This window comes from Macrobrachium rosenbergii, chromosome 4, assembly GCF_040412425.1.
Source record: "Macrobrachium rosenbergii isolate ZJJX-2024 chromosome 4, ASM4041242v1, whole genome shotgun sequence".
NCBI classification, from domain to species: domain Eukaryota; kingdom Metazoa; phylum Arthropoda; class Malacostraca; order Decapoda; family Palaemonidae; genus Macrobrachium; species Macrobrachium rosenbergii.
The window spans coordinates 25,048,029-25,072,809 of NC_089744.1; the positions used below are offsets into that span (position 1 = coordinate 25,048,029).

Here is a 24,781-nt window from a genome sequence, read left to right on the forward strand (position 1 = left end):
TCTGTGAATTGTGAAACCACGAATACGGGGGTTTTACTGTATTGATGCTTTGCTAGCCATCGGACATATCCTTCACTGCAAAGATCCCACCTAAGCAGAGGCACTCCACGGCTATACCGCAATGCCATTACAGGTTAAGATGAGCACCAACCAGAGGCAGTAATTACCTGCAGTAGCTCTCTTACCAAATAAAGAAACGACAAGCATTGTCTTCAATGCTAACAACTTTTCTATTTCAAAGTCATTACCATAACTTAAAGTTGTTCTTACACAATATGCAAACCATCGATCCTTTACATTAGGAATTACTTTCAGTGGAGCTGGAACAGGGCCGTTTAACTGTAAACAAGGTGATGAAGTAGGCAGTTAACTACTGACTACGGGTGGGAGTCCTGCCCACCCAGTCGGTATGCACTCAATTTGCTTTTGGCCGTCATCGAGGAAGGGCGTTTGCTTCTCCTCTCTGCCTGCCGTTTGACTTTGTTTGCATTTTCTTTGTATTGTTGATATACAGTATGATTTAACGTGTTATAATTTATGCAAATACAACTTGTTTTTCTCTTGAGTTTACGCTTTCAGTATTCTACATAGTGATTCATACTGATACTGTATTTGTAAACCCTACAACTTTTATTAGCCGATGTGTCAACGGGTTTTAACATTGCTAGGCAACGGGCTTAAACTAATTTTTTCACCTCGCTTATGTGTTTAGCTATGCATACGTTCTCTCGGAGAGAATTTTATTCTCTTGGGGAGAATTTTATTCCTTCGTCTCACGAATTACTAAGGAAACTTATGCTGAAAATTTCTTTGACATTTGTAATGTTTTAGTTTTTTCAGATGTAGAGTCTGAGTGCCTGGGAGTAAGGGTTCTTTTGCTGGCAATACATACAGTACTGTCCTGTATGTTGCCGATTGCTCTTTTTTGACTCGTCTACAGGCATGAAGCAGCTGTTGCTCAGGTTCTTTGGAACTTGTGGTTCGACTCGGAGAGAGAGAGAGAGAGAGAGAGAGAGAGAGAGAGAGAGAGAGAGAGAGAGAGAGTCATTCCAGAATGTGTGAGCAGGCCTCCTTCACATTCTCTTGCGGAGATGGTGCAGGGGTCCCAGGGCAGTGATGGTTTTGCAGTAGAAGTCAAAGAAATGAATCGTTTCATCATCATCATCTTCACCTTCTTGCTCTTGGTGCTCTCCCTCATCTTCAGACTCGGGAATTGTGTCGCGGTCCCTCTGAGACCCTGCTTCACAGGAGCACCAGGTGCGCAGTTTCCTCAGATATGACAAGCTAAATAGGTTACCTGTGTCACCTATAGTAGTTATGGGAAATATTTCCCGGACTAGTAACTATCTCCGCCCGTGTTTCGTCGGACACTGGTAGAGGGAGCAACCAGTGATCGTCCTATACGCAACTCAGTAGCTTGATCCAAGTACTCGAGTTTCTTCGGAAATCCAAGACTTGGAAGCTGCTCAGCTCGGACCAGGTGCTCGGGATTCTTCGGAACTCTGAGACTCAGGCTGGTCACTCAGCTCCGGGCCACTCTTGCTGTGCCTCCTGCCCCAGCTTCCCTGGTTGCTCCTGTTGCTGGTGTTCCTGCAGTCTGGGCCACTCCTGCTGCCCTGGCTGCTCCTTCCTGGATGGCATATCATATACAAATACAGTAGCCTTGCCTACATTATACTGTACTCTATATTCACATATTAATATGGTATTATACAAACATCAACATAACAAATATGCATCTTTTCCATGGATCACTTAAAATGTTATGCTTTACTTCACTGTATCCAATAATATTGTATATATATTCTTATATTGCTTTTGTATTATAAACTGGGATCATAGCGATCAATGTTTTGGTTTGGAAATCGATTATGTGGTAAGTTTATTTCGCTGTATTCAACTCGGTTCAGAGCGATTTTCTTGCTTCTAGTTAGCATAAATGAATCTCTAGATACTTTATTTATATGGGGCAAGGTTATTTTTCGTTATATGAAGTGTTTTTACATCTTGTTGTGAAATTAATTTAGCTATTTTTTTTTTCATTAATAGATGATGTTGGCTGTTTGGGGGCATGTTTGTTTTGTGTAAAAAAAATCAAGATTCCATTTGCTGTTTTCACTTGATTTCATCATAATACTGTGATACTGTGAGAACAAAAAGGTTGAACTGGGTATTAACTGATTTATTCACCTGGACTTAGGTATACTGTACACGGCAGAGTGCGGACGGAAACGTAGTGCCCGACCTCCAATTGCCATGACCCGCACTCTGAGCAATTTGTGTTTGTTGACAGTCAAACAAATGGCAATTTTAAGAGATAACATACATACCATGATAAAATATATGTTGGCAGAAAGGCCAGGAAATTCTGCATATGACTATTTACATGAGATTCTTGACATGTTAATAAGTGTGATGCATGAACGTGATTGATGCGAAATGAAGAGATGTCTGGCATCTTTACAAGTACTCCCCCCCCCAAGACAATTATTATGAATTAATGATTGGAAGACTTCTTGAAAATCAATCATGGAACCTCTTTGGGAGCAGGAGCCGGCCCCAAGTTCTTGATAACTGTGGACGTGGGGCAGCTTCGACTGCTGAATTGCCCAGCGGTTTTGCCAAGTGGACGACTTCCTTAGTGCGGCCCTTGGGACGTCCTCGACCATGTTTCGGGATGCCAATGGGTTCATCCGAGGAATTCTGGGATGCCTGCCGGTTTCCTCCCGAGTTCCGCTGTCTATCAGGAAGGCTGGCTTTAGCCTGACAACAGAAACCCAGTCTTCCCACCCGTGGATGTTGACAAGGTAGGCCTTGGATGCCCTACTGATGACATGATACGGGCCTCTGTATGGTCTGGTCAAGGGTGGGCGTTGATCCTGATGAAGACGTGCATGCAGGAATCCAGGCCTTTTGGGCTGTAGACGTGGGTCCTATCCGCGAAAAGTCTTTCGGCAGGGCGTGAACCTCTTTGCTATTTCCCTCAGCCTTGGAAGGGGCGTATCTGTGACGTCCAGCTCTATGGGGAAGAACTCTCCCAGTACGGCCAGTGTTTCGCCGTAGACTTTCTCTGCAGGAGCTGCACCCTCCAATTGTCGTCGGTGTAACGTGCCATCAGAGCTGCCTTCAATGAATGGTGGGTCCTTTCCACCATGCCGTTGGATGTAGGGTTATATGCCGTCGTACTGTGTGGAGAGTTGTCCCCATCAGGCATGCCAGGGAGACCCAGAGCTCTGATAATAATGCCGGGCCTCTGTCTGTAGTTATGTTGTTGGGCACACCAAAACAGCTTATCCAACTTGACAGGAGGGCTTCTGCATAGGCACTCGTTGATGCTTCCATCATCGGGGTTGCTTCTGGCCCTACAACGTCTATGTGGATGTGCCCGAAACGCCAACGTGGTTGAGGGAAATCTCTGATGCCTGATTCAGTGTGTCGGGTGATTTTACTCGTCTGGCACGGTATGCAGTTCTTCACCCACTCTTGAATATCCTGATCCCGTGCCACACGAACTTTTCTGTCATCAGGCGTGCTGTTGTTCAACCTGATGGATGGGACAGCCCGTGGATGATGTCGAATGTCTGCTTTCTCCTCGACGCGGGTATCAGGGGGCGCGGGCGGCCAGTGCTGGTGTCACAGAGAACTGTTGAACTGGACCCACCTATTGGCATGTCTTCCCACCTCAGTGTGGCGAGTGCCGTGCGGTAGGCTGCTATTTTCGGGTCCGCAGCTTGTTCCTTTGCCAGGTCCTCGTAGTCTATGCCCAGGTGGACTGAATTTATCTCGATTCTTGATAGGGCGTCGGCCACTGGGTTCTTGCTGGGGAAGTAGCTAATGGTGCAGCCGAACTCAGAGATAGCGGCCAGGTGTCACTGCTGCCTCGCCAACCATGCATCTTCCGCCCTCATGAATGCATGCACCAACATCTTGTGGTCTGTCAGGATGATGAAAGGGCTGCCGTCCAAGAGGCACTTGAAATGCCGCACAGCTTGGTAGATTGCCAGCAGTTTCCTGTCGAATGCACTGTACCGGGTCTATGGCGGCTTTAACTTGCGGCTGAAGAAGGCCAGAGGGCGGGGGGGAACCACCTACTACCTGCTCCAGCATGGCTCCGCAAGCAATGGTTCTGGCGTCAGTGGTAAGTCTCAGGGGGGAGGTGGGGTCGTGATGTGTTAAGGTGGTGGCTCTGGCGAGGGCTGCCTTCGTCTGTTCAAATGCCTGCTGCTGCGGAGCTGCCCACGTCAGAGCTTTCGGCTTCCCCTTCACTACTCCAGTTATGGGGTACATGATGCGGGCAATGTCTGTTATGAAGTGACGGTAGTAGTTGACCATGCCGAGGAACTCCTGCAGGGACTTGATGGATTTTGGTGTTGGAAACTTCTTCACTGCGTCCACTTTGGAGGCCATAGGGCGGACCTGCCAGAGAGATCTCATGGCCCAGGAAGTCTACCTTTTCTGCTCTGAAGGTACCCTTGTTGAACCTGACAACCACACTGTTCTCCTGCAGCCGCGTCTTTACAATACGAGCTTTACGTATTTATCTTTTATCAACTTGAAAACAGCAGTAATATGTGTTTTTTCTTGCCTAGTAGTTTTGATTAAAATACTCTCCAATTTTATTTACAGTCGAGTTTCATCCATGTTGCTGATGCACGATAATTTATAGTCATTAGCAGCTTGAACATTGTTTTCTCAGCTTCAGCTACAAAAAAAAAAGTTAAGTATATCTTAGTTTAACCAGACCACTGAGCTAATTAACAGCTCTCCTAGGGCTGGCCGGAAGGATTAGATTCACTTTACGTGGCTAAGAGCCAACTGGTTACCTAGCAACAGGACCTACAGCTTATTGTGGAATCCGAACCACATTATGACGAGAAATGAATTTCTATCACCAGAAATAAATTCCTCTAAATCTTCATTGGCCGGTCGGAGAGTCAAACGCTGGGCCAACAGCGTGCTAGCTGAACAACTTGCAGCTTAAATTTAGCAGTATATTTCCTTGCCAATCTTTTATCCACAGTGAATAAGGGTATAATGTAAAAATATATCAGTCCTATTCTACTTAACGTCATTTGTAACATAACTACGTAATTGTTTACTACTGCACGATGGTTGAAATACAAGCAAAACAGCTGTTGTTATCCGATTCGGTTATAAGCAAAACAACAGCTTCTTGTTTGGTTGTTTATGGCTGTACGCATTGAGGCAAGAATATAACGTTACTAACAATACTTTTATCATTCTCTTTTACTTTTGTAACTAAAAGATGGGATAAAGAGATGGAGGAAAAGAAGTTGGTCTATTGTAATTTGGTCTCTCTCACTGCCTGATTGTATACTGCTGCCTGCGCCCGCGTGATATTTAAAAATATTTTACAAATATTGTCTTATCGATATTAATTGCTTACCCCATTGCAAAATCAAATTATAGTAAGGCGATTTATCATAACTCAAGCAATACCTGTATGCCCTAAGTGTTAGGCCCTGACTGTTCTTATGCTCCAGCAGTAACCAATGATGCACAGGATGCCACTGATTTGGTCGACAGGCTGGATTGAGAATCTCGGGGTCAGGAAGCAGAAGGTCCTCTCCCTCTCAGTGCAGACAACCAAGAGCTTTTAACTATGGACGCGGATGTGGAACTCATTTGTGGGTACAATGAATTAGCAGAAGAGGCTGACTACCAGTTCAGATTTTCCTTTGGATCTCGAAGCCCTTGTGGGGCCAAGAAAGAGACGAAGGCGTTGTTGGGGTTGCCGTGCTCTAACCATGCTGACTGTGTTCTTAACCAAGTGAATTCTCTCATCTCTGAACGGGACAACTCTCTTCGGTCTAGCAGGGCATTTAAGTTGCTCCCTACTCGTCTTCCACGACAGACTTTTTTTTACGTAACCCCTAACATTGCGTTACAATCAAGGCAAGTGGATCCGGACCTAGTTTGCCTAAACCCGGGTCTTTCTTTAGATCAAATCTGGGCAGAGGGCACTTCCTTTATGCACCAAGAGTCAGCTACAATGGAATTGATTGCTTCTACAGTGTTCCAGGCGGTTCGTGGCTCGATCTGTAGTCAACGACAGTTGGCAAAATTTCTTCAGCCTCCATGTCTAGTGACAGTGAGGAGAGTGCCACCTTTCTTAGACTGTTGCAGTTCGGCAGCAAGACTATTTCGTATTTGGCTCATGCAACAGCAGGTATGTGGGCTAATTGGTTGTTGAAGAGAAGAGATGCTGCCCTTTCTAGGATCTCCAAATTTGTTGGCCCTGATTCTACACTGGCACTGTGGAATAGAACAATTCTAGGATCTTTGTCACTCTTCCCTAAAGACCAAGTTGAGGCTGCAGTGGACAGACGAAGAGCGGACAATAATGGTCATCTGGTCCACCAGGCTGTTATTAAGTCTTCTGGTCCTTTACGTGCCAATGTAACTCGACCTAGATCTCAGGCTGCTGCTTACCCATCGCCTAAGAGATCTCAAGCCATGACGGGTCCTCGTAGGGGCCCCCAGTCTTCACCTGCTCTTGCTAAGAAGACAACTCAGCAGCATCCCTTCCAGCTCCATTCTAACAGATAAGGGGGGAGGAGGCAGAGGCAGGGCTAAAGAAGGAAAACACTAGAGGGGGCGCCCCTCCCCACTCGCTGCCATTGGTGGTGCCTGGCAAGCCACTGGCAACTTGGCAGCAGCGCGGAGCGGAGACCTGGGTAGCAGATGCTCTGCGGGTGGGGTATCTACTCCCCCTTCCTCTCTCTGACTATCCATTCCATCAAAGAACATGTTCAGGGCTCGCTGAAGAATCTGGCTCTCTGAGAAGAAGTGAAGGTAATGATGGTAAAAGGAGCTGTGGAGGTTATGAAGGATCGATCCCCAGGTTTCTACAGCTGGATCTTTCTAGTGGCAAAGGCACTGGGGGCTTGGAGACCAGTCATAGACCTGTCTTTCCTTAATCTTTTCATCAGGAAGACTTGGTTCAAGAATGAACTGTCCGGCACAGTTCTAGCAGCCATCAGGAAGTCCGACTTTATGCTGACGATAGACTTAAAGGATGCATACTTCCCTCGCAAGTTCCTTTGCTTTGTTCTGGGAGAGACAGTGTGCAGTTCAAGGTGCTTTGCTTCAGCCTCTCTACTGCCCCACAGGTGTTCATGAGTGTTCACCCTGGTTTCAATCTCGGCTCATTCACACGGGACACACATCTTGAGATACACTCGACAACTGGCTGGTCCTGGTGAGTTCTTGGGTAATGATGATCCAAGACAGAGACCATCTACCCCAATTTGTCAAAGCTTAGGGATGGTGATAAAATTGGAGAAACCAAATCTTACCCTAGCCAAAGAACACTGTACCTGGGCATTAGCGACACAGCGGCAGTGAGGGTCTTTGCATCAGATCCATGCACTTGTCTCAGATCCATGCATCGACAAGTGCAAGACTATTGTACAGTCCTTCCTTTCCAGACAAAAATAACCAGCACGTCAGTGGCAGATCATTCTAGGTTACCTTTCGTCCCTGGAGAAGCTTGTTCTTCACAGACGTCTCCACCTTCGATCCCTTCAAAATGTCAGACAGTACCATGGTGGTGGCACATCAACAAATTGGGGACTGGTCTCCCGTCAACTTCACGAATTGACAGTAAAACTGCACCAGTAGGCGGTGACTTACTCAGTGGATCTTTCAGCTAGACACATTCCAGCAAGAGGAGTCTAGTGGTAGACAAGCTAAATTGTCTGGGTCAAGCGTTGGGTAAAGAGTGGTCACTACACCTGGAGGTAGTGGAAAGGTTGTTCCATCTGTGGGGAAGACCAATGATAGATCTTTTCGCAACCTGATACAACAGGAAACTGGAGGCATTTTGTTCGGTCTTTCTGGATCCTTGGGCCACTGCAGAAGATGCTTTGCAACATCTTTGGAACAATCTGGACGTTTAAGCCTTTCCTCCCCTTTGCCTGACTCGTCAAGTAATCAACAGGGTATGATCTGTCAGAACCTCAGAATGACCCTGGTGGCTCCCTTGTGGCCAGATGCTGAGTGGTATTCTGACCTGCTGACGGAGGCACCGAAATTCCCTCCTGGCACAACCTCCTTTGTCAACCGCACATCGAGAGGTTCCACCAATCAGTAGGGTGGCTATCCCTTCATGGTTGGAGACTATCCAGTATCTCATGCGAGCAAGAGGCTTTTCTCGAAGAACAGCAACAGAGATGTCTGGCTATCTCAGGAAATCTTCTACAGCCATGTACCAGGGGAAATGAGCTGTCTACTGTGATTGGTGTTGTCAATGAGGTTTCTCTCCGGTTAGAACTTCTGTTCAGCAAGTAGCTGACTTCCTCGTATTCCTCAATAGGGAGAAGCTACTTTCTGTGTCAGCCATTAAGGGCTACAGGGCTGCTCTAGGGCTAGTTCTATGCCTGAAAGGGGTAGACCTTTCCTCCTCATCGGAGATCTCTATGCTCCTCAAAAGTTTCGAACAGTCCTGTTCCCCAAGAAAACTGAAGCCTCCTAACTGGGGTTTGACCCTGGTCCTTAGCAGCCTCACTTGTGCACCATATGAACCCTTACGGGGTTCATCAGACAGAAATTTGACTCTCAAGACAGTTTTCTTACTGGCCTTAGCCTCGATGAAAAGAGTAGGAGAGCTTCATGGCCTCCCTTTTAATGTCAAACACTCAAGGGGTTGGGGGTCGGTAGCCTTTGAATTTGTCCTGGAATTCGTAGCTAATACTCAAAGTCCTAAGGTTCCTGATGACAGATTCGAGTCCTCATCCCCTTCCTGAGAGATTTTGTTGATAATGATCCAGAGGAGTTTCTTCTATGTCCTGTTAGGGTTCTGTGAAGCTATCTAAAAAGGCCTCGATATCTCAGGCCTGAGTGTCGAAGACTTTTTATTAGCATGGGCCGGAATAAGAAAGAAGCATCCAAGAATACCATCTCCTTTTGGCTACGGGAAGCAATTAGATGAGCATACAGAACTTCTTCAAATGCAAATGCCAATACAGTGCATGCAAGAGCTCGTGATGTTAGGGGCTTTGGACCTTTCATCGCTTTCAGAAAGAACCTGTCTGTTCATAGGGTATTGAAGACTGGTAAGTGGGTTCATCAAACGACCTTCACCTCCTACCTACGGGACGTTGCCCATAGGTCCTTGGACATTTTTTCTTTGGGTCTGATAGTGGCTGCTCAATAAGTTGTGTAGCTCATCCATTGTCCTTAGGGGGACAGGTTGTATCTTGCTTAAAATGTTGGTTGTGAAAGTGAGAGTGAATGGGGTGACTGGCCTTCTGCCTTTCTCTTTCTGGTCTTCTGCCTTTCTCTTTCTGCTTCTCCTCTTCCTGTGGGCAGGGGAAAGATTTGAGCCTTCATTTGCTGGAACTGGCTAGATATAGGAGAGTGAGAACCCATTCTATTTTCTGTATTATGATTGTTCCTACACAATACAAATTCTTGAAATAGAAGCAAGTCCTACCTTCTCTCTTACAGGGGGAGAGAGGGATTGACAATAGAACAAGGTTGATAGCTACCGTTGGTTTTTTTTGTTTCTTCCTAGACACAATGTAGACTGGAGTTCCCATTGTGTCAAAGCCTGGATGTTGAGTAATCTTTCACTTAATAGATCAGAGGCATATGACTCCTTCCCATGCTGTAACAATTGACCAGGAAGTGAGCCCAGGTAAGCCAAACCACCAGTCATTTCTAAAGCTTACTTTAGCCTCCACCAAAAGTAAGTCTCCCCATACGTAAAGGCCTGTGGTTTGTTCCGTGTATGAACAAATGACAAATTTTTAATCAATTTGTATTTTTCATAACTACAAACCTAAAGTCTTTACGTAGGGGAAAATCTCTTAGCTCTAGCTGGCTCCAGTTTAAAATAGAACAAGGTTGGTGACAGCAAGTTGATAGCCAATGGGGAGAGAGTAGGCAGAGTCTGACCTCTCTCCCCACTCTTGTGCCTTATGGTGCACCAGTTATATTCCAGATCAGGTAACTGAATGAGGGGTGGCAGAGGTCGGCCCTTTACGTAAAGACCTTAAGTTTGTAGTTATGAAAAATACAAATTGATTAAAGGTGGTTTGGCTTATCTGGGTTCATTTCTTGGTCAATTGTTAGAGCATAGGAAGAAGTTGTATGCCTCTGATCTGTTAAGGGAAAGATTACTCAACATCCAGACATCCGGGGTTTGACACAATGGGAACTCCAGTTTACATTGTGTCTAGGAAGAAATGAACCTGTAATTGTCGGAGACAACAAAACCAACGGTATCGACCTTATTCTCTTGTCTCTCCCCTTGTAAGAGAGAAGGTAGGACTTGCTTCTATTTCAAGAATTTATATTGTGTAGGAACAATCATAATATAGAAAACAGAATTGGTGCTCACTCACCTGTATCTAGCCAGTTCCCAGCAAATGAAGGCTCAAATCTCTTCCCTGCCCGACAAAAGGGGAGAAGAAGAAAGAGAAAGGATGAAGGCCAGCAACCCCATTCACTCTCAGTTTCACACCCAACATCTTAAGCAAGATACATCCTGTCCTGCTAGGGGCACAGTGGATGAGTTACACACTTATTGAGCAGCCGCCACCGGACCCAAGGAAAAAGTGTCCAAGGACCTATGGGCAATGTCCTGTTGGTAAAAGGAGATGAAGGTCATTTGATGAACCCATGCACCAGCATTCAATACCCTATGACCCTACAGGTTCTTTCTGAAAGTGTTGGAAGGGCCAAAACCCCTAACATCATGAGCTCTTGCACGCACTATATTGGCATCTGCATTTGAAGAAGTACTGTACGCTTGTCTAATTACTTCACGTAGCCAAAAGATGGTATTCTTGGACACTTCTTTCTTGTTCCGGCCATGCTAATAAAGAGTCTTTGACACTCAGGCCTGAGATGCCAAGTCCTTTTTATACAGTTTAACAGAACCCTAACAGGACATAGAAGCAATTCCTCTGGATCGTTACCAACGAAGTCTGTCAGGGAGGGGAACGAGAAGGACTCGAATCTGTCATCAGGCAATAAGGGATTTTGAATCTTAAGCTACAAATTCGAAGACTACCAACCCCCAACCCCTTGAGTGTTTGACATTAAAAGAGAGGCCATGGAGTTCTCCTACTCTCTTTGATGAGGCTAAGGCCAGCAAAAAGACCATCTTGAGTGTCAAATTCCTGTCTGATGAACCACGTAAGGGTTCATATGGTGAATGAGTGAGACTGCTAAGGACCAGTGTCAAATCCCAGTTAAGAGGTTTTATCTCTCTCACGGAACAAGATTGCTTGAAACTCCTGAGGAGCATGAAGATTTCCCACAAGGAGGAGAGGTCTACCCCCTTTCAAATGTAGAATTAGCCTTACAGCAGCTCTGTAACCCTTAATGGCTGACAAAGAAAGTAACTTCTCCCTACAGAAGAAAACGAGGAAGTCAGCTACTTGCTGAATAGTAGTTCTGACCGGAGAGAAACCCCGTTGATGACACCATTCACAGTAGAAGGCCCATTTCCCTTGGTACATGGCTGAAGAAGATTGCCTGAGATAGCCAAACATCTCTCTTGCTGCTTTGTGAGAAAACCCTCTTGCTCGCATAAGATACTGGATAGTCCCCAACCGTGAAGAGATAGGGACCCTACCGACTGGTGAAAACTCTTTGATGTGTGATTGACAAAGGAGGTTGTGCCAGGGGGGAATCTCCCTTGGTGCCTCTGTCAGCAGAGCCATGAGATCGGGAAACCACTCGGTGTGTGGCCACAAGAGAGCCACCAGGTTCATTCTGAGGTTCTGGTAGATCATTACTCTGTTGATTACATGACGAATCAGACAAAAGGGAGGAAAGGCGTAGACATCCAGATTGTCCCAAGGGTGTTGCAGAGCGTCTAATACCGTGGCGCAAGGATCTGAGACGACTGGACAAAAACACCTCCAATTTCTCATTGTATCTGGTCATGAACAGGTTTATCATTGGCCTTCCCCACAGACGGAACAGCCTTTCCGCTACCTCCGGATGTAATGACCACTCTGTCCCCAACACTTGACCCTGATGACTCAGCTTGTCCACTACATTCCTCTTGCCTGGAATATATCTGACTGAAAGGACCACTGAGTGAGTCACCGCCTATTTTTCATAGCTAACATACCTGAGGTCTTTATGCAAATGGCCCACATCAAGCCACCCCTCATACAGTCACCTGGGCTGGAAGATAACTAGCGGTTCACGGCGTAAACGAAGGGGAGAAGACGTCAGGGTCCGCCTACTCTCTCCCCATTGGCTGATACACTCCTGCCACCAAACCTTGTTCTGTTTTTAAACCGGATCCAGCTGCTCTTTGAGATTTTCCCCATATGTAAAGACCCCAGGTTTGTTAGTTATGAAAAATACAAATTGAATAAAAACTTATACTTTTTAAGATAATTTGTGTTTCCTAGATATACAAACATGAAGTCTCTACACAAAACCCACCTCTAACCAGCCCTGCAATTGCACCTGTTGCTGAAGTTGAAAGTGAAACTATTTACTGAGTGAATGGGATGGTCACAAAGCACCTCACTCACCTGCCACTAGTTATCTACCTTATAATTTGTTACCAAGCTTTGATGACCTTTTGTGAAGGGTATATCCATATTAAAGATTTCAAGTTGGGATGTCTAGGATAAAAGAAGTCAAATATATCTAATCTACTTTAATTTTTTCATTGTTACCCTTTAGAGATTTTCTGGTGTCAAAGTTGCTTTTATTTGTATAAAAAACTTTCAAGTTTTTTCTTAAATTAAAAGGGGCAATTTTTTTAAGTAAAATATATGTGATGGCAGACTTTCTGCCCAAAATTGCAACTTCAATATCTTCAATATCTTCTGGGACACTGTACTAATTGCAATTACGTTCAGAAAAGATTACTTCTCTCAAGTCTCAGTGAAAATAAGCTTAACTATCTTTATTTGGTAAGAAATGAGCTCTGGTCAATGAACCTTAATGAAAAGCAAAAAATTCAAGATACTGTGAAGGTTTGGTAATACTGACACTAATAGTCATGACAGGTATGTAAAGATTGCAAAAGTTCAGAAAAACAACAGATGCATTTCAGTACATTTGGTGATATCTAAAAAAAAAAAAAACCAGTTTAGTGTTTTTACCAATTTGCTACACAAATGCATTATTTTGGCTTATCAATAAAATATGTGAAAAATACTTACAACTGGACACTTTCATTGTACTTAGGTGACCAGCTGTTGGATTTGGATTTTGTAGCAAACTTTCTCTTTTTGTCTGCTAAATGTGGTCCAATGAGATTCACTTCTACAAATGGTCTGAACATTCCACCAGCAGTAGTCAGCCATCTAAGGTCATTTGCAGCAACCACTGAAAAAAAATTTCCCTTCAGTCAAAATGATCTTTTGAATTAATTGAAAAAACATTAGTAAATCAAGTGTGCTTGGACAAAAAACAATTAATCAAGAAGTGTAAAACCATATTCAGCACCTACCTTTAACATTAATACGCTGTTCTCCAGTACCAGGATGTGTATAGAGATCAACCTGGACACTAATTTCACCAACACTGCCTTCCTCAGTAGAACCTGCAGGGAAGCAACAATTTAAATTCTGGTATTTCATGATTGCTTCCTCAGTCTATAGTAAATATATGACAAATTAAGCTCGTTGAAATATTCTTAAATACAGTAAAGTAGTATTTCAAATACTTGAAAATTCTGGATGGTTTATTTATCACTGACAATTACAACAGGACTCAATGAAGAAAGTGCTATATCTGTAATTACCCATAACTGTATTTGAATGTTTAGTAGAATGCTTAACTATTTATATGCATGCATGACTTATATTAATATATAATCTAGCTAGAGAAATGTGATTATGGCTGAAACTCAACACGTAACTCGAATTCAGATCTTCTCAAGAAAGTACAGTGGAATTGTGAGTGAAGTACTGGTGCTTCCCAGATTATACAAATGAAACACATTTCTAAATCTCCTGATATTGCACAAATGCTCATTAACATAACATGCTTCATATCCTCTACAGACAGTATAGCTAACAAATACTACAGCAAGACAATATGATGATAACATTCCATTATTTTCCAAAGAAACAGACATCATGTTTCACATTCTTTGAAAAGTTTTGCCTTCTGTACAGATGCACAATTGTAATACATATGCAATATCATTCACTAACTACCACACACTGTTGATAAGGACCACAACAACAGATACAGCACAGCAATTCTTGTATAAGTAGTTGATAAAAAAGAATGTCAAGCATAACCATTGTAGTTGTGTTCCACTGGCGTCACTCTTGGGGCTGTACTATGACCATGTGACCAGAAATAATGAAAAAAGCTCACAAATGGATACTCGCAAATGCAGTTGGGAATAATATACGAACATTTTAGAAACCCTTTTCCATAGTGTCGGGCACTGTATATGTGAATATAGCCAGTTGGATTAAAAACTTTGAATACAATAATTGGAAAAAATACCATTTGGCCAATTCTAAGCTAATCCCATCTGGGCAATTTGATTTTCTCATTTTCTTTGACCAAATTATTAGGTGGGGCTGCTATTTGACAATGCACAATAATTATGACCATTTAATCATCGTTCAGAATTCCAAATTTGATTTAATTTATATAAGAACAGGAGTATCTTGATGGAGAAGTTACCCAGGTAATTAACTACTGCATCACAGAAGTTACAGAAATAAGTTGACTTTAAAAAAATCTGTATAACTGAAGAGCACTAACAATATAAAATCATTATCCTCAGTCTTTCAAACAGAAGAGTTTCCCCAAGGAAATTTCCCATATTAGATGTAATACAAGGTCTAAGGGTGTTGATGGAATACTACAGGAGAATCTGCTAATCTAAAACTGAACTGGATGTAACAGCAGATATATTATCAGCTCTGGACAACAGGACTGGAGACTTGAATTCAAGTGAGTTCCTGCTTGATTTTAAAAAGTAAATTTTGACTGAGATGACAATACAAACACACTAGACAGTAATAATTATTTGTAGACTCGCTAAGTGCAAGTTCAGGTGTTTTCAAGTTCTCCATCTCTTAATTATTCTGGGAGCTATCCTACCATAAATATTTGAGGCTAAGGAGGTCCATGTTATATCTGCCAGTGTTTAATTTTTTTTTTTTATCAAAGCACTTCGGTTTCTACAAGAAAACTTTACTGAAAACATATTCACCATTAGGGCATTGTAATCTCAGAAATCAATTCTTATGGAACTTAGCATGGTGTTAGGCTGAGTTTCTCATATGGACTGACAACCGATAAGAGCAAAGGAATTATGCATGCTGTAATTCACAAATATTTAAAAAGTTGATTTGACTGTCTTGACGTCTACATTTGCTAAAGAAAACAGAAATGAGCAACCATAAGAAGTAAATAGACCAATATAAGTGAATAAAAAAATTATATTTTCTGTTAACCAAAATTCATCTGAAATGTATTTTTTCCTCCACTGAAAATATATTTTAAATATTGCATAAATATACAGTGCTTGGAAAACAAACTTTTATCTAGGAGTGTTACGTTAAAAGTGTTGACTGTACTGATCAAGAATATAACATCTTCAGATTCTCTTAAGTCTTGTTTCACTGCGTGAACTCAAGGTACTACATCTGACTGATGAAATAGAGTGAATCATACCTAATCAAATAATTTTCAGTATGATGCTTCGTTTAAAGATATATCTGAGTCAGAATTCCATCAGTCTGCAAAATATCTGATGTACTCCACAATTTATTTGCCTGATGAATTTCACTGCCACATGAAGATCTTTAACTCCCACTAGGTACACTAGTGTACGGCTGCTCTCAATATATCTGTGTTATACTGTACTTAAATTGCTAGACTGGTTGATGAAATTTTGTTACAGCTATTGTCGAAATTTCTTGAACATGCAAAGTCAGTAAAATTTAACTCTAAAGAGTTGTACATGTCATTACCGTATACAATATTACTATTGAACCAAGTTCCTTAGAAATCAAAAACAGAACAATTGAAAATTCCTTTCCTCCTAATTCACTGCATTTCACAAGAAGTGTTATGTATGATCAAATGAAAATATCACAATTTGGATTAAAAGACTTGGTGAATAACAAGTAATCCTGCAAGGGTCAGTTTAATAAGTTAAAACTATAATGAATAAAGTATTCAATAATGTTTGGAACTAACAAGCGGTACTATAGTCTGTAAGAATTACTAAGGGCTGCTGTCATATTTTGAACTGGAGTCAAAAACAGCTTTGGCATGCAAAAGTAAGGCACTTTGTGTTATCTACAATGGGTTTGAAGAAAGTGGAAACAAGGTGCAAACTAGACTGCAAGTAAGATAAGTCTTTCAGTTAGGCTCAGCTTACCCAGGGTAGAGAAAACTATTGTCTTTTTTTGGAGCTGACAATCCACAGCCAATATCATTTAAACTAACAGTGACTGGCTGAAAGTAATGCTCAGCACTCACCTATGGTTACAATGATATTGGGTGCCTATATTTACTGCCATAGAACCCCCACCAAACTAAACAAAACAAAACCATATAGGGTATTATCACATCACAGTGGCTGGCAAGAACACTAACGGCAAGAAAACTAGACTAATATCTACCATATATTTTAAAAGATGTTATGCTACTCCATAACATTAGGGGGCCCCAATATTACTTCTAAGAGACACTACTATATACCAAAAATTTTGACACTTTCAGTATTTTTGTAAAACAGTTTACTGCATTCCCGCTCAGTATCCATGCAGAGACTCATAGGGAAAAGCTGCAGAAGTTTTGAGTCACAAGATGCTAAATTTAATAATTTATATATATATATATATATATATATATATATATATATATATATATATATATATATATATATATATATGTATATATATATATAATATATATACTCATACATATACTGTATATACTCATACACATACATATATGTAAACACATATATATTATATAATTATATATATATATATATATATATATATATATATATATATATATATATATATAATATATATATATATATTAGCATCTATATATGTTTATACACACAGCATTTACAGTACAGTATACATACATATGCAATGTATCTATACATGTATGATGCAAACTCCAGGATATAAAAGTATGTATATATCATATATATTGGATGCTATGGTCCTCACAAGATGAAATTATGTCATTCTCTCTAAGGCTGAGTTCGTAAACTAAAATGACTTGCCCGCTCAAGAAACAAGGAATTTACAAAATTTCTCAACAAACAAGGTTTGAAGACAAAGCAAGCAAAACATTACAGAATTGCTATTACATAAAATATTCCCTTTGATCTTGAGCAATTTTTGTTCTTTTTTGTAATATCTCTCAGGGGTGTCATGGCTATTCCCAAATGGGTAATTTCTACAAAATATGCTAAAAATAAAACATCCTTATAAATGAACAGTTTCTGTTATCCTTGCACATGAATTCCATCTGAGAGGATATGATTTACGAACCCAAAGCTGACTATGTGTTATTCTTTTTCTTTCTAAAGACGCTACTCGCTAGGAGGAGGAGGAGGAGGAGGCGTAGAGGAGGTGAGAGACCTTCCTCGAGGATGCATGTTATTAGAACCTGCACTCTCCCTCACTCTCTTTCTCATTCTCTCTCCCCAAAGTGACTATTACCTCGCTTATCGCTCAAACTCAGTTTCTTTCTGACTGTCTTAGCTTTAACGGGATCGTCGGTATCGTCTTCTGCTTCCGCTTCTTCTTCTTCTTCCTCCTCCTCATCCATTGGCACCTGTTCCTTTGCTTTTTTCTTGGTTTTACCCGGAAACCTACTGTCGTTCGCAGGAACTTTATCAGGGGAAAAGGGGGATTCAATCATCAGGGGAAGAAGATACTCTCCAGAAATCCAGACCTCCGATTCTCTCAGACTCTCTCGCGTCCTGATTCTTCCCCCTAAGAGCTAATTTATTTAACCACTCCCTCTTTCAATTAAGTCTTTTTAGGTCAGTCTGTCTTCAACTGATAGTGGCTTTATCGGTAAATATAAAACAGATGGGGGTTTTGCATTGCATGAATTTACTGATGGAATCTTATAAAGATGACTTTTAATACGTCATTTTCCAAGCCCACAAGACTTCCATGAATAAATGTAACTTCACATGTACATTCAAACTGGCACCATATACCCAAAGAGAGTATACAGTATATGCTTACATATTTACATCCATGCATGAAAGTAAGTAAATCACCAAAAAAAATCCATGAAATTAGAAAGCTTATGCTTATCTCAGTCACAAATAAATACTCTTACCAAAGTTAAATGTACTGAAATGTTGAAATATCAACATAAGACTTAATACTTTTTTTATAGTTAATTTTGCTCTTATGTGAACACACTTGATTTTGTCCAAACATTCTTCATTTTATTACAAAAATCACTGTTGGAATATATATGCATAACTCAAAGGAGCGATTCTTTAGTATCGGTATTAAAGGAATCAATGAGTTTTTAATAGATTTGTTGACTTTAATCTGCTACCCTTCTCTGCTTACCTTATAAAGCCACCACCAATTTATGGTTGAAAATACCATACATAAAAAGTGAACCTAAACCTTTCTCTCTGGGTATCCGTAAGGTTCACCATACACATAATAAATCATACATGGATTTTAAAAAAAGAAAGGAAGGTAAACTGCCAGTAGTTCAACATTTGGTATTCAGTATTACTAAGAGATAGCATCACAAAAACACAATAAAATTAAACCTAAGACATTTAACAGCACACCTCCCTAGTCACAAAAATAATGATAAAATTGTATTTTTATATATATATATATATACAGTATAAGTGTACAGAGTATATATATATATATATATATATATATATATATATATATATATATATATATATATATATATATATATATATATATACACACACATTTACACACACATACATACACACACATTCCCAATCAGCTGTTTTTCCCTAAAAGAGTATCTGCAGAGAAATAAAACAACTGCCATTTCATCATGCATTTGTTGACTACTGAATATATTATTTTGAGCCAAAAACTCGCACACGTCATCCACTTCACTAAAAACACTGCGGCACTTGTGCACTCTTGGACTTTTTGGATATTAAAGGCCATCAACGTTGACATTCTGTCACCCCACAGACCAAGCACTTCCTTTATGTCCCGCTTCTCCTTCCTACCAAAACTTATCATACAACTTGTTGGCATTCTCCACACACTACACAGACAATTCATTTCACTGGTTTTACCTACTTTCTTTATTTTCTCTTTATTTTCCATTCAATTTCTAGAGAGTTTCTGCAGCAATTTCAGGGCGAGCACAGCATTAGGTGCAGCACAGCTCCAAGTTGCAGCTTATATGAAGTAGAGTTGGTTCAACTGTCTCTTCAAACATCCCCACCTTTTTTAGGCACTCTTCCCCTCTTTCAAACTTTCAGCATAACTCACACTGCTGTACTTCTCTTGCTACTACATCTGTGCTGTCACTCACCTCTTCATTTATCCTATCATTAACTGTACCATACAGCCTTAAATACTTTAAACAAGTCAACAACTTCCATTCTTTGGCATTCTCACTAACAGGATGCTCTATCTTTTTGGATTCATTGTTCACTCCACTTAACTTTACTCTTGCTAGCATTAATTTAAAATTTTTTCACATATAAACAATTTTAAACTCTCACCAGCCTTTTAACTTCACTTCAATATCACCAATTAACAAAGTATACTTGTAAACTATGCCCAGAGCCCCTATTTTTTTAAACTTCTGTTAACATAATTCATATAAAGAAATTGTTGTGGAGACCTTCAAAAAATTTTCTAAGATCCACTTTTAATACAAATCCTTTCTCTCTATAAAACTCTTCCATATTCTTAAACAAACTTTAGTTTCATCAAGAAAACTTGTAAATGCTCTTAACGAACTACGCTTTACACACTTCACACACCTCCACACTGTATTTCTGTCAATTCGCAAACTTTCTTTGGTGACTCTTAGAAAAGACAGATTTCCCCTTATTTTCAAACATCTCACACACCTGCTTTCTAACGTAAACAGTTGATGGTTATTCATATTTCTGTTCTCTGTCTTACTTTCTCAATCAAACTCTTCAAGGGTACTCTAAAAACTTTAAACCTTAGTGACCCTTGTAATCATCCTTACTAATTTTCTTAAACATCCAATGCCACAATGGTCCCGTGGGCTATAAATATAAGAAGCGCTGGCATGTGATCAAGTCTTGAAATAAAGACGAAAGCTCAGGGTCTACGATCTTTCCTTTCACCTTTTCCTGCGAGCGCTTCTTAAATTTCTTTGCAGCCATTCCATCATCAAGACACACTACACTCCATAATCACATACTCGGACTATTGTTCAATTCCTTCTTCATTCCTTTGCGCAGTATTTTACTTCCTTCTTTAAACCCTTAACATTTGTTTCCACAACCATTCTCAAATTTAAACCATTACCTTAAACTCTTAACAGCATTCTGTTCTGCTCAGTTGTTCATATATATATATATATATATATATATATATATATATATATATATATATATATATATATTATCTATATACTGTATGTATGTATATATATATATATATATATATATATATATATATATATATATATATATATATATATATATATATATATATATATATATATATATATATATATATATATATATATATATATATATATATATATATATATGTGTATATATATATATATATATATATATATATATATATATATATATATATATATATATATATATATATATATATATATATATATATATATAAATAATTAAATAGTTAACAGCATTTAAAGAAATATACAAGCACAAACCTAAGCCTATAATTTATAAATGTGACTTAACTGATTTAAAACTTATTTTAATGCAAAAAAATTTGCTTCATACAATAAACTGAATTATATACCTGTCAGACAAGTACATACACCTCCACAACTTTACTGAAAAAGCAACTTAATAATTGGTTTACAATTACTCAATACAGTATACCTATTCACAATGATCCATATTTAAGACTATACCAAATAATTTCTGATAATGCCACTCATCCACTCATAAGTACAACCAACCTAGCTCAGAGTACCTGTAAGATTAAGACTAGATTACTTGTGATCATATGCAACATATACTGGTTATGAGCACGAGTTTTAATAATGAAGCATTATACTGTATACCATTCTAAGGTATTTTACTGTAATTCAGGCTCCAATGAAGTGTCAACAGCTTTGATAAAAAGATGTATGTTTGGTCAATTTTTGTGGTACATAACCTTAGGGTGTCTTGTATGGCAACAAAACTGATCAATAGCATCTGACTAATGTACTCTTAGTTTACCTTGTCTTAACAAACTTAACATATAGTATTTACGCAAAACTTACAAATCATGATGGCTCCAAATTTCTACATGCCCCATGTTACTTATATTCATGCACAGACTTTGATGAACAAGTCTTGCTGCATGATTTTCCCCACAGAATTAATCTGCACTTTAACAAATCAGGAATTAGGTTAGACGTAAGTCTCACAACATCCGATATAAATTAGGCTAAACAATTGTTTACTTTGTTATTTCTGGTGTAAATTTTATGTTTCAGTTACCAACAATATGTATCATTCGCTATTCTAAGGTATAGGACTGTAACAGGAAGTGTATGCCAAATGTGAAGACTATGTTCCTATATTTAATAAAAGGTAAAAAGATAAACATAAATGATACAAGGATACAACTCAGAGGCATTACAAGAATTAAAGAAGTAAATAAACTGAAAGGGCTAAATTTTCAGTTACATATGTGTTATCTTTTATACATTTTTAGAAGAAATAATCTACTCATATACACTACCATTCAATGTTCACTCTTACATGTGAGACACAGAGAAATGACAACCCTTATCACATAAATAAAATAAACGAAAAGATAAATTGAAAATGAAACTTGTTTGTATTTTTGTGATGAATGAAGTTTTGAACAGATGTTCTATATTGAGCCTAATGTGGCAGTGTACCTCCTGTAGGGCACTCAAGTATAGGTATATCGCAGCAAGAAGCAATGAGCCGGCAAGCTAAGAAAAGACACAGCAGTGGTTGAAGCCAGTAGGTGCTGAGTATTGGACATGCTCTTCAAAGAAGTGTTTTGTTGAGCTGTGAATACTTGTACTGTACAGGGTTTTTGCTTTCGTTTGTTTCGTGTACATATAGCTGCAATCTGATTCAGTTAGAAAAAAAAAACATTCATTTTAAGAACTTTAAAACAAAGGCTCCAATGTTTTCCTGGTAATGGCAATGTCTGGTCACAAATGTTGCAATCACAAGTTTTTCAAGAAAGACAATTTAAAGGCTGAAAACGTGTTGAATAAAAGATATGGAAGAACTGAAACATGATAGTGAAAGCTAAGTATTGATCTTTGGTGAAAGAACATTATACTATAAACCACCCATGCACACTTAGAAACCGAAATGTTTGAGACAATAAATAACCATTTGCATCTGATAGTTACTCCATCAAATAATAAAGAATTTCTCCACTGTTGTTTGACATACAAACTCGGTCAAATCTTTCTTGAAGAGACCTACCTTGATTGGTCTGTGTTGTAACAAATGTCTTGATGAGCGTATCAGTGGTCTGCGTGTATAATGACAAGGCATAGTTAAGTGACTTGAGTTCTGGTGATTTGTCGAGGAAGTTCTTTTTAAGGCCATTTCCTCCAGCATGGAAGTACTGCTTGATGGTATCAAGAGCTGCTTCAAGTACAGCGCACTGTTTAGGTGTAAGGTTACGCTCAAAGTCCTTCGATATGTCCTGTGGGTTAGCAAGATTTGCAATGAGCAATGTACTTCAAATAAGTACAAAAAATAGCATTATTCTGTTTCCTGATTATCAAAATGTTATTTTTTAATAGGAAGTTTATGATCTAATACCATTACCAATGAATCGAGCTTATTTTCCCCCAAACACTAAAAATACATTTACAACAAACAAAATCTCAATTCAATTTTGAAAAACAACAAAACTAACTGTATAGCATAGATACTCTACTATAAAATCTATAATAACAAATAAAAACCCCCCAGATATAATATACTACCCTTTAATATTAAAGAATTTACAAGATATATGTATATATATATACAGAGGAAAAAATAAAACTATACAAATACCATAACAATTATTATCTTTTTCCAAAATATTAGATGAATTAAATTACTGATCTGGAAAATAACTGCCATTATGTTTGTTAACTTACAAAACAAACATGTGTGCAGAATTTGCTTGACTGAAATGTGAAGAAAAGCTACGAGCACCCTACCCCACAAAAAAATACTGTAACAAATAATAAATGAGAACAAAGAGGAAAGATAGCCCATCTAAGGGGCCACCATTCCTGACCATAATGTTGGAGACAGCATTCTTGACATCCTTGCCACCAGCGAACTGACTCTTGATGAGTCGTGACATGTCCTCAATTTTGGCATTTGCTGCAAGGTTCTTTGCATTGTCCGTAAGGTTTTTGAGCATCATCTATAGGCAGCGTGCGTGAAGGAAAACTTATGGTCAAGTACAAAATAACATGCTAACAGTTTTATAAGAATAATGTAGTACTACTGGGACTTTCAAGCACAGGTGAGCAGTGCAAGGTGTACAACAAATATTACCTAATATGTATAATTTTACAGTTGTAAATTAATTCCCAAGAATCTGTAATAAATTAATTCCCAAATTTCTGTTAAAATCTTTATTAATATTTATATTCTACAAAAAGAAAATGTACTTCCTTCATGTAATGATTGGTCTTAATAGGGAAAAGTAATATTATGACTCTACACATTATTTAGAAAAATAACAAGAATAGATTCTGAGAAGTAGTGACTGAGAGATCATATAAATACCAGCCTCACTGAAAAGGATAACTATTAGAAAAAGAAACATACCGCCTTGTCTGTCATGGGTGGCAACACAACCGTTTTCTCCATTGTGGTCATGACTATCTTCCACAACTCCTTAAGAAGTCGTTTGAGCACTGTTTTCTCACAAGACTGAGCATAGAGGGATAGTGAGTCCTCTAGAAGATCCATCAGAGGCACAAGTACTTCATCAGCCTCTATGGCTATTGCATTTCTCTGTGAAGGCTGTACCTGGCCCGTTCCTTTGACAGCAGCTAATTTATCTCCCATTTCCTTCACCTTGACTGCTATTCGTACCTCGAGACTGAAGAGAAATAATGATTAATGGTTGTTTTGTGTGGGGAAAAGCATTAATTATTAGTCATTGAATTTCATATTGTATTTCGGTACCAGTAAATAGCAATAGCATACCTCTTGGCGAATTTATGTGCGAGCTCATCTAATACAGTGTTAAGGGATCCCTGCAGTTCATTGAGGATAGCAGCCACATCCTCCTCTAACTTTTCACCTCCCATCTTCTCGTACATTTTCTCCAACTGCACCCTCAATTGCTGAATGTTATTCATGAGGATGCAAGCCTGGAACAAGTCGGGAAAATTATGGAAGAAATTGTTTGCACAGTGCATAGGTTTTGAAACCGGTGATATGCCTTGTTTTAAATAAACTGCATCCAGTTTTGTCATTAAAACTTTATACTACGAACAACCAATTCTAACTAAAAATCAAATACATCTCATACCAATTAAATATACAGATACATTGTAAATGATTGAAATACTGAATGCATGTAATCTATTTTCTTAAGTT

The 24,781-nt window shown here is 39.4% G+C and overlaps 1 protein-coding gene across 21 annotated transcripts in view; it reads right to left on the bottom strand.

Moving 5' to 3' along the window:
• Nucleotides 1-24,781, bottom strand: part of unc-13 — a 1,228,603-nt gene that overhangs the window by 20,465 nt on the left and 1,183,357 nt on the right. For 14 of the 21 annotated variants that reach the window (XM_067091750.1, XM_067091731.1, XM_067091742.1 and 11 more), the window contains 7 exons: nucleotides 24,386-24,552; nucleotides 24,002-24,278; nucleotides 23,460-23,591; nucleotides 22,646-22,871; nucleotides 17,673-17,843; nucleotides 13,457-13,549; nucleotides 13,167-13,332 (listed from right to left, as the gene is read on the bottom strand). In XM_067091750.1, coding sequence (XP_066947851.1) covers nucleotides 13,167-13,332; nucleotides 13,457-13,549; nucleotides 17,673-17,843; nucleotides 22,646-22,871; nucleotides 23,460-23,591; nucleotides 24,002-24,278; nucleotides 24,386-24,552 — 1,232 coding nt within the window. The remainder of the gene's footprint in view (nucleotides 1-13,166; nucleotides 13,333-13,456; nucleotides 13,550-17,672; nucleotides 17,844-22,645; nucleotides 22,872-23,459; nucleotides 23,592-24,001; nucleotides 24,279-24,385; nucleotides 24,553-24,781) is intronic. The other 7 variants (XM_067091652.1, XM_067091701.1, XM_067091670.1 and 4 more) reach the window with 3 other exon arrangements.